We start from the raw sequence: 9,260 nt of genomic DNA on the forward strand, positions 1-9,260 counted from the left end.
CTTTTTATTTTGTTAATAATTTCGTACTCTTTATTTAGTGAAAAACTTTGCGTTTTTGTTTTTCCATTCTAAAACGATTTACATACATAACGCGGCAAATAACAAGTCACTGCTTGTTTCTCGCTCTCACTAATGTAAACAACTCTGCACGATTTGTGTTGCTGAGCGTGGAAGTTCGTTATAAACATAAAGTGAATATACAACTAACTTAAAAAGTGATCGTTATAACCACTAAAAAAAATACGTTGGTCTTAATGGACGACGTTTCAATTAAAGAAAAAAGTTTGTTTTAACCGAAAATTCACTATAACCGGGTTCATTAGAAGCAGACTTTACTGTATATGTATATTATCACACAATAATTTACTTTGAAATTGTCTCCTTATAAAACCTAATAGCTATTACAATTAAATAAATACTGACTTGATACAATGAAGCATAACACTTACAGAATAATGCCACAGACTGGCAATGCCAAATACTTTTAAAATAGACAATATCTCCACTTAGATAACACTTGCATAAATATTTCAATTAAACATACATAACTCAATAGACCCTAAGCAACAACTTCCTAAACACTATAAAAAGGACAGCCTACATCCTAATATGGCATACACGGTCTACGCTTCTACATTGATTTATCGCAATTTGAAAAGATTGTATTGAACTGTTTCTCATCTACAGTGATAAAAATGGATATGGCACAAAATTTAATAGTGAAGAGAATAAATAAAAGTTCATTCATACTAAACATTATGTCGCACGGTAACTTAAATTACTTAAACGATGGAATGATTTTAGGCTTGTTACCGGGTGAACTTAAGATGAAGTAACTCCTTTCCTAGCAACTAGCAAACTTAGCGTAGGGTTCTTCTTTATGTAGCTGACCGCTTTTTTGTGAGTTACCATCGTAAAGTCGTACCCATTACATTGCAGAATTTTGTCATGCACTCGTAGCCCAGCTCTTGAGGCTGGGCTTGACTCGTGAACTTCAGTCACATAAATACCCTGAAATTTTCCATTTTCAATACAGATTTCAGTTTGTAGGGATCAGACCAACTCACGTTGTCAGTGTACCCCTGGGGGCTTTTATTAAAGTCTTGATCAATTCCACCACCAATTTTAAAGCCACATCTCATTTGGTCCCCACACACTTCTTTTTGCAGTGTTATTGGAATCTGTGAGAAACCAATTTGATTACGACCTTACCCTTGGTGATGGACACCGTTTGGAGAGGGTTGCCCATTCGAATAAACACGAATTATTAGAAAATACGTAAAAATAAACATGAGTCATAAAGGGGAACCAGAAAGGTACCTACGCTTAAGCATTCCATAGCCGTTCCAGCTTGGTGCTGAAATGCCATTTTCGCACACATATTGATGCTTTGAAGTTTTCTTTTTTATTTCCACAAAGTTTTTATGTTGAGAAGGACTTTAGAAACTCACGCCTATCAAAAACACAAGCACCACAGATCATCCACAGATCACAGGTTATAGATCGGAGTGCATTTGAGACTGGAATGCTATTTGGCGCTTATTCCCAGCGGTTGCTTGACAAACTAGACTCGAATTTCCAATGTTGGCAGAGAAAACGGCAAAATTTAGCGGGATATTTGAATTCAATTCAATTTAATTGTGAACTTATACTAGTGCTTGGAAAAATAAGTGTCTCATAATTTTGAGGGGTTAACTACTTCGAGTCAAGCTTTAAAAGTCTGAAGGATTCTGAGGAAATTGACATCGTCGACCTTGTTGATCACAATTACGAACACAGCACTTAATCCATTCCATTGTTGTAAAGCACAGAGAAACAGCACAGTTATCACAGTATAACAGATAAAATTGTACTCTGAAGCTTAGACAGTTACTCAAGCACGGTAAAAATGATATATTAATGATTCCAAAATTGCATAAATTCAATCTGATATCTGCAAAACAAAGGCAGAGAAACGAAAAGCGATTGTATGATTCTCTGGCCATAACAACTGCGGCTCTGGTGGCTGCTTCCGCCAAAATCTTCTTTTGACAGGATCGCAAAACTGTCCCGCACACTCTTTACTCGTCTTGTGTGACTGTCACAGGTGACTGTCCTTTTATTTTTTACTCTTGGACTACAGACTACTCACTATTAAAGTCTAGTAGTCTCGGATTAATAATAATGGATTTAATCACAGGATTTAATTTTCAATTTCACTGATTGAGTTTCAAGAAAATAATAAGTGGTTTTCCTCTAACCTCCAACTGTACGAGTGAACAACGTCTATTTCAAAACATTCAAAGATGGTTCGAAAATGTTGATTTGCTCAAATTTGTTAAGAGCCTTGTCTCGCAAATCCAAAACCCAGATTCTTCGACAAAATTCCTCCACAATATTTGCCCTTTCCTCAGGTACCCAAATCTGCTGAAATCTTCAGCAGTAACATTTTTTTATTACTACCATATAGATATAGTAAAGATGTTCACAGGACTGGGCAAATGTGGGGTCGCAGTAATTCGAGTATCGGGCCCAGAGGCCGGAACTGCTATCAGCAAACTGACTACTCTGAAGGAACTTCCTCAGCCTCGCACTGTTGTATTGAGAAGCATCAAGCACCCAACCTCAAACGAACTTATCGACAAAGGGCTTATTTTGTGGCTACCAGGTCAACTCGCAGTAAACTCTTTGAAAGCAGAGCCGAAAATCATAGAAATTGGTTTTTATGTTACAGGTCCAAGGAGCTTCACTGGTGAAGACAGTTCTGAGTTTCACGTCCACGGTGGTGTTGCAGTTATTAATGGACTGCTGGACGCTTTGGCAAGCATGCCCAAATTCAAGTTGGCGGAGCCCGGAGAATTTACACGTCGAGCGTTTTCAAATGGAAAATTAGACCTTACAGAGGTCGAAGGACTGGCCGATTTGCTGCAAGCTGAAACAGAAGCTCAGAGGAAACAGGTTAGTTGTAAAGCTTTAAGCCCGTCGAGATCGTTCCATTTCTACCTATTAAAATTTCTACAAATGGAGACTCACACCAAACCCCACAGAGAATCAACTCCTACTGACAAATCACTCTATTAAAGCGGCACACGCAAAATATTTGCTATTGCAAAATGTTGATTCTCTGAGATCATTAAAACTGCAAAACCCTGATCGCTGCACTACAAGGCCTAAAGTTTCAGTACAAGAAACCGACAGACCAAACAGCACATACAGACCACAAAACCAATCGCATTAAGACTTATTACGAAAATAAGGCAAATATATGAATGAGACTGATACAGTTACATCAGATTTTAAAATTCATTCAAACTCATAATTGGTAAACATTATATTTATTTAGGTCTTTAAAGACCTAAATAAATATAAATTTTGAGTTGGAATGAATTTTAAAATCTGATGATGGCGGAGTTGTCTCGCCGAAACGATATACAAAAAAAATTGTTTCACACTGTGACTAGAGCCCAGGCAAGAAAATAATATCATAACAATTGTTATTAATATATATATAATTCCCAAGGTACTTTTTTGCAGGCACTGTTACAAGCAGATGGATCCCTTAGCAAGTTGTATGAAAACTGGAGGCATGTTTTGAAACATTCTGTGGCTAATCTTGAGGCGCATATTGACTTCGAGGAAACGGAAACTTTAGAGGATGGCCTTGTTGATAACGTTGTTAAAAACATAGAAGTACTTTCCGCCGATATAAACAAACATATGAGGGACGGCCGGAAAGGGGAGATTTTACGACGTGGTGTAAAGGCTGTTATTCTTGGAGAGCCAAATGTAGGTAAAAGCAGCCTGTTGAATCTGCTGTGCCAGAGGCCTGCCTCTATCGTGACTCCCATCTCTGGAACTACCCGGGATGTGATTCAAGTCACGCTAAACATCAAAGGGTATCCATTGGTTTTATCCGACACTGCTGGGCTTCGGAAAGATTCGCAGGACGTCATTGAATTGGAGGGAATGTCGAGGGCAGTTGATATCTATCAGAAGGCGGACTTAGTCATTTTAGTTATAGATTTTCAAAACTATTCCAACTGGTGCCACCGCCATGCCGCTGACTTCAAAACCTACATCCCGCATTACATCAAAGAATTGGGCGTTTCAGACCTAATAAATGACCCAAAGGACGGTCAGACTATGTTCAAGAAAGAGTGTGTAGTGGTGTTGAATAAAACAGATTTGGATAGCAAAGCCGTTTGCGACAAAATCCATAAAAACATTGTAAAGTTATCGTGCAAAACGGAAGCGGGCATTTCGGACTTAGTGACTGTTCTGGCTCAACATCTGAAAATCTTGTGAGTATCAGTGAATGGGAATTGCAGTTTGAGGGTGGTTAAATTTGTGGGAAATTTCTGATTAGATGCGGTGAACCATCGCAGGAGCATCCAAGTATGAACCAAGTGAGACATCGGGAGCAACTGCTGAAATGCCAAAAACACTTGCAATCATTTCTAGAACACGCCTCAAAAAATAAACCGGATTTGGTGATAATGGCCGAGCATCTTCGCAAAGCCCTCACAAGTCTGGGGAAGCTCATTGGCACGGTTACATCCGAAGAAATCCTCGATCTTATCTTCAGAGAGTTCTGTATAGGCAAATAGTCAATAAACAAACAGTTTTATTCACAACATATTTGTCTTAAAATATTGATAATAGATATCCTAGTATTCCATAGAAACGTGATAATTGGTTAAAAGTAATTTACCATAAATCACATTTTTTTTCTGGATTCATTGGCGAACCGCTCGGGCAACTAAACACGTCGGCAAATTCGGCGGAGTTGCTTAATGCCCCGATCACTCTGAAACATTTATGTTAACGGACAAATGAATAGATGTCGGGGCATACTGGTTTGAGATGAAAATTTTTCTTACCGAAACATTCCCGGTGCATGAACGGACGTTTTTAATTGGTTCCGTGCGCTTTCGATTCTCTGTTTTCCACACCAGACCTCCAGAAGAAATTAACATTAAAAATAAAAAAAACGTTAATGTCACCAAACCTACCTGAGCAAAATTCAAGAAAAATAGCTGAGCACCGGTCATGGTTAAGCCTGGCAGAGTTTCATCTGCATGCGTATTATTCAAAGCCCATAGTTGATAAGCCTACAATTTGGTGGAAAGACCGACAAGTTCTCTATAGAAAATTTCAAAAAAAACCTTAAACGACTGCTTCAGACCTCCATTATCGGCGATATTTTCTCCCTGAGTTATTACGCCATCGAGGGGTGCTTGCATTCCCGGCAGCACATACTGCCCATACTGATCTGGTTTCAACAAGGGAGGAAATATGAGAAACCGTTCTGTAGACGTACGTTTCTGGATTCACTTACCTATAATGCATTGGGATTTTTGAAAAAACTTCTCAATGGCATCATTGGTCCACCAAAGTTGCAAATTACCCTCGTGATCAAATAATCGTCCTTTATCGTCAAAGGCGTGAGTGATTTCATGTCCGATCACCACTCCAATGCCCCCAAAATTCAAGGACTTCGGAAAGAACTTGTGATAAAACGGTGGCTGCAGAATTCCAGCTGGAAACACTTTAAAAGCGTGAATATCGACTTAACTCTATGCTGTTTACTTACTTATTTGGTTTTTATTTCTGCTGTAATAAGCATTTATAACCGCAGGCGCTGTACTCCAAAGCGACTTGTCCACAGCCAAACCCACTTTCTGCCGATCCTGCCTGCTTGCGTGCCGCAGCACGCTAAGGACGTTTTCAAAAAAAAACTGCTCTTCTATTTTCACGTCATTGTAGAATAAATTCAATGAGGTTTGATTTAGCAGGAAGTTCGGAAACCCAATTTTCCTATTCATATTTTTAATTTTCATCTCTGCGAAGTTTTTCGTCTCATCGTCCAACCAGTGCTTCTCACGTAATGTGCTAGTGAAACTATGCATAATTTCTTCAGTGATTGCAATTGTCTGGAAGTGAATGTTGCAGAATTTCTATACATTTTTAAGGTCCCGTCTTACGTCGACTTTGCTGGTTTCGTCAAAATAATGTTTAACAAATAGCGCCCCGACAGCCATACCCAAGTGCATGTTGGTTTGGCTAACACAGAATTGCCATCTGGGCGGTTGCTGTTCTCTACCCAAGAGGGCTTGGAAAAACCTGTAAAAATCTGGTTTAATGGAATTTAGAAAAATGAAACTCAGTGTTCGAACAAGTGTTCAAAACCACTTACTTTTGCTCGGTCTCCTTGAACCGATGGTCCAAATGGTTAATCCTATGCCTTATAAAACGCCATAATAAATAATTTTGAATAACTCTAAAACATGTTGATAAAATTATGACTTTTCTGTTCAAAGGGGATATTGTTCATATGTTCATACTTCAATAATTTTTGCTAAAATACTACACTATACTCAGATGATATTTATAAAACACAATTACCTTGGATTAGTTTTACTTAAGAGATTTAATAGTTGGCGTATATATCTTGCGCAATAGCATGCAACTGTTGATTTCAAATCAATTTCTTTACCTAAAATAGTGGTAAAATAGTTTGACCAAGCAAAATCTGGATAACGCACCATCAATGTTTCGATAGTAAATCTTTGATATATGTCGGTAAGGTTTCTTCTTTCTTCCCATGGCGACAATATCTTCAAATAGAAATATTTTTTGCTCAGTCTTTTCGAAGACGAAAATTGATACTCACAGACGCTAATTTCGTTTCAAACTCAACTAGATCATTCACGTCTTGGAGGGCGACACTAGTTTGAGCACCCAACAAGTAGGCCACCGATAAAATGAACGATTTATATGCTTTAGTGAATCTAGAGTTACTTGGATCAAGAAAATAGTCTCTATTTGGGAGTCCCAATGTAGTCTGGTCAATCTACAAAAGCCACATAAATATTTAAGCCCATTTCTGCATCAGCTTCTTACGTGTATGATGTGCTTGTTAGAGTCCTTTATATCAGGACCGATCCATTGGGAAATCAAAATATCATTGTTAAGCAACCTAAGTCTAGAAAGAACCCACATTAAATCAAAATCATCTTTATTCCACTCAGGGCTCGCTAGTGGCCATCCACCCAACCCTTCTAATAGTTTTTTTAGTGGTTTTTCTCCTCTTTTGTCGATTTTCTCTAAAACGACATTTACGCGTTACATGGGTTATTATTCGACAACAGCGGCTCACCTTTGTTCATGCAAGATTTGTAAAACCTTTTGGCCTTGATAATAGCATCGGAATCATCATATATCACATAATTTTCTTCTATGAAGTCTTTTGCATTATGGTAGCTCGACTTATCAACATCTGCAGTCTAAATTTTTTTTAAAGCTTTTTCTATTAAAAATTGCTACACTTACCTCAATTTCGACATTGCTGTCTAAAAGTTCCTTCAACACCAAGTACAACCTTTCTCTAACCATTTCAAAAGTATCGAATACTGTTTTGTCTGGAGGAATTTCGAAATATTTTTTCCAGTTTCCGCATGCATATTCGTAAAAGTTGTCGCACGGATTTACGGAAAAATTCATATATTTTCTCATTAATTTACCTTGAAAGTAGTAATGGCAACTAATGTTAAATACTCTTGTTAATTAAACGCGAGAATATTCTTACTTTGCTCTTCTCTGACTTCTTGTAAGTTATAGCTGTTAGTCCATACATTTCTTACAGCGTTGCTTAATTCCATCGGACTTTCATTCAATATATCTTGTTTAGTGTTATTCCTTTTGTATCTTTTTCGCTGCTGAAACACAGTCGACTTTTTATACGAGATCCAAAACTTGTTAAAACAGTTTTTCAGCTTTCGATGTTTGTCTTGATTTTCTCTGAAGTAAGCGAGAAAGTTGCTTCGGAAATACGGCGGATTTTCGTCGAGGTAATCGAGTTTTGGTGCTCTGTTGATCTCAGTTTCCAAAAATAATTCTCTGTCTGGATGAAGTTTCCGGTAAAGTTTGTAACAATGTTTAAAAAGGTGTAAAAATCTTTTTTCTGGTATTGCGCATCTTTTATATCGGGTCTTTACGTCTGAACTTAGAGAAATGTTATTCACAAGGGAAAGGTTTTGGGAATGTGATCCAGGCTCTAGAAATGTGAGAGTCTTCATATTTAACGTAGTCCTAACCGAGTTTTATTTACCTGGATTTCCTCCAATGTTATACTTTGTGATTAGTATGAGGACTACCACGATTGGTAAAAGTATTATTGGGACAAGCGCCAGACGTTTCAACCATTTTTGCCACTTTTGCTGATGACCAACACACCACCTGGAACGTGATTAAGAGAATAGCAATATCAGTTTTCTGTTCGGGTCGCATGATATGCAAGCTTTGAACCTACGTGTAAACGGGATTAAAACTCGACATGTGTTCGAGAGTCTGTGGATTGTTTCATTTTATATAAGTTCAGGGTTGTAATAATTTGCCAATTTATCCCCACTTTGATTGGCAAAGTTGAGAATTGAACGGCGAAGCAAGCATGCGTGTACATTTTTTCTATTAAAGATTAATGACATGTACATACCGTACTCTTCCACTATCCTGGTGGGGCACCAGCCTGCAGGAAACCACTTTTTTCCTGGATGTATTTTCCATCACTTTCAAATAGGTCCGCACTCCACCAAATCTACCGAATAAAATGAATACGACCTTTAGACAACTTTAAATAATCGGGTCATTTTGATTTATTAACTAAGGCGGACTTTTATTGTAGATTTGCTACAGTCAGTGGTGACACCATGCGCACCTATTTTCGATCATTTTGATGAGTTACTCACCGTTTAAAGACATGTTTTTTTTAATGTAGATGGAGTTTCAAAGTGAGAGTTTTATTCAATGCAGAAGTGATCCAAATGAGGCTTAAGATGAATCAGTGGCGAATCCGGGATTTTGATCTAAGGGAGGCTGAGGTCATAAAAAGTTACATCGGTGCATCGACGCACCGTGGGGTATTTTAAATTAATTTCTGATCGGCATTGTTTTTTATTCAGATATTTCTTACAATCGGATCATATAAAAAGTTCTAAATTTAATATTTTGAAGAATGAACAGTTGGCTGCATTCTACAGGGTTAGTCAAAATTTTCGCAACAGCCAAATATTTCAGAGAGGATTGCGTGCAATTTTGTACAGCGGAATTTTTAAGTATGCTTGATCCAATAATGGCCAAACTTTCATAATTGAAGGAACATATTTTTATTTAATGTTTAAATTGCCTGCCTTTTAACTAACTAAAAACATATTATTTTCATTTACAATAGACTGACTGCAACTTTAAGAAAAAACTGTAGTCTGGACAATTTCGCCCATATT

The 9,260-nt window shown here is 37.7% G+C and overlaps 3 protein-coding genes across 9 annotated transcripts; 1 reads left to right on the plus strand and 2 right to left on the minus strand.

The window, feature by feature from the left end:
* Window positions 1–331: 331 nt before the first annotated feature.
* Window positions 332–1,521, minus strand: LOC109541168 (tax1-binding protein 3 homolog). The gene is made up of 3 exons (XM_019909944.2): window positions 1,325–1,521; window positions 1,068–1,181; window positions 332–1,011 (listed from the first exon to the last, which is right to left on the minus strand). The coding sequence occupies exons 1-3, from the start codon at window positions 1,379–1,381 to the stop codon at window positions 823–825; spliced, it is 360 nt and encodes a 119-aa protein (XP_019765503.1). The 5' UTR covers window positions 1,382–1,521; the 3' UTR covers window positions 332–822.
* Window positions 1,522–2,037: 516 nt separating this feature from the next.
* Window positions 2,038–4,613, plus strand: LOC109541143 (tRNA modification GTPase GTPBP3, mitochondrial). Of its 4 annotated transcripts, none has more exons than XM_019909906.2 (5): window positions 2,038–2,393; window positions 2,471–2,658; window positions 2,714–2,937; window positions 3,514–4,280; window positions 4,346–4,613. In XM_019909906.2, the coding sequence occupies exons 2-5, from the start codon at window positions 2,481–2,483 to the stop codon at window positions 4,584–4,586; spliced, it is 1,410 nt and encodes a 469-aa protein (XP_019765465.2). In that variant the 5' UTR covers window positions 2,038–2,393; window positions 2,471–2,480; the 3' UTR covers window positions 4,587–4,613. The 4 variants fall into 4 exon arrangements, with proteins under 4 accessions (XP_019765465.2, XP_019765464.2, XP_019765463.2 ...); XM_019909905.2 differs by having other exon boundaries at window positions 2,471–2,647; XM_019909904.2 differs by having other exon boundaries at window positions 2,052–2,393; window positions 2,456–2,647.
* Window positions 4,586–8,593, minus strand: LOC109541142 (neprilysin-4). Of its 4 annotated transcripts, none has more exons than XM_019909900.2 (16): window positions 8,474–8,593; window positions 8,090–8,217; window positions 7,568–8,035; window positions 7,312–7,502; window positions 7,139–7,265; window positions 6,883–7,085; window positions 6,653–6,832; window positions 6,385–6,596; window positions 6,176–6,259; window positions 5,964–6,102; window positions 5,573–5,912; window positions 5,318–5,527; window positions 5,145–5,251; window positions 4,992–5,090; window positions 4,860–4,936; window positions 4,586–4,786 (listed from the first exon to the last, which is right to left on the minus strand). In XM_019909900.2, the coding sequence occupies exons 1-16, from the start codon at window positions 8,542–8,544 to the stop codon at window positions 4,687–4,689; spliced, it is 2,736 nt and encodes a 911-aa protein (XP_019765459.1). In that variant the 5' UTR covers window positions 8,545–8,593; the 3' UTR covers window positions 4,586–4,686. The 4 variants fall into 4 exon arrangements, with proteins under 4 accessions (XP_019765459.1, XP_048523727.1, XP_019765461.1 ...); XM_048667770.1 differs by having other exon boundaries at window positions 6,176–6,223; window positions 8,474–8,592; XM_019909902.2 differs by having other exon boundaries at window positions 5,318–5,518; window positions 8,474–8,592.
* Between the last annotated feature and the right edge of the window lie 667 nt (window positions 8,594–9,260).

Source organism: Dendroctonus ponderosae, unplaced genomic scaffold, assembly GCF_020466585.1.
Source record: "Dendroctonus ponderosae isolate FM_Combo_2020 unplaced genomic scaffold, Dpon_F_20191213v2 Dpon_F_20191213_1, whole genome shotgun sequence".
NCBI classification, from domain to species: domain Eukaryota; kingdom Metazoa; phylum Arthropoda; class Insecta; order Coleoptera; family Curculionidae; genus Dendroctonus; species Dendroctonus ponderosae.

Bases quoted from the DNA above. Each gene is read 5' to 3' on its own strand.
- LOC109541168 (XM_019909944.2), bottom strand. From the start codon at position 1,381: ATGTGTGCGAAAATGGCATTTCAGCACCAAGCTGGAACGGCTATGGAA. The intron at 1,182-1,324 runs GTAGGTACCTTT...GGTTTCTCACAG, and splicing joins CGGCTATGGAATGCTTAAGC to ATTCCAATAACACTGCAAAA. The intron at 1,012-1,067 runs GTGAGTTGGTCT...GGAAAATTTCAG, and splicing joins CCCAGGGGTACACTGACAAC to GGTATTTATGTGACTGAAGT.
- LOC109541143 (XM_019909904.2), top strand. From the start codon at position 2,297: ATGTTGATTTGCTCAAATTTGTTAAGAGCCTTGTCTCGCAAATCCAAA. The intron at 2,394-2,455 runs GTACCCAAATCT...ATATAGATATAG, and splicing joins AATATTTGCCCTTTCCTCAG to TAAAGATGTTCACAGGACTG. The intron at 2,938-3,513 runs GTTAGTTGTAAA...ACTTTTTTGCAG, and splicing joins CAGAAGCTCAGAGGAAACAG to GCACTGTTACAAGCAGATGG.
- LOC109541142 (XM_019909900.2), bottom strand. From the start codon at position 8,544: ATGGAAAATACATCCAGGAAAAAAGTGGTTTCCTGCAGGCTGGTGCCC. The intron at 8,036-8,089 runs GTAAATAAAACT...TCACATTTCTAG, and splicing joins TAACATTGGAGGAAATCCAG to AGCCTGGATCACATTCCCAA. The intron at 7,503-7,567 runs GTAAGAATATTC...ACTACTTTCAAG, and splicing joins AGAAGTCAGAGAAGAGCAAA to GTAAATTAATGAGAAAATAT.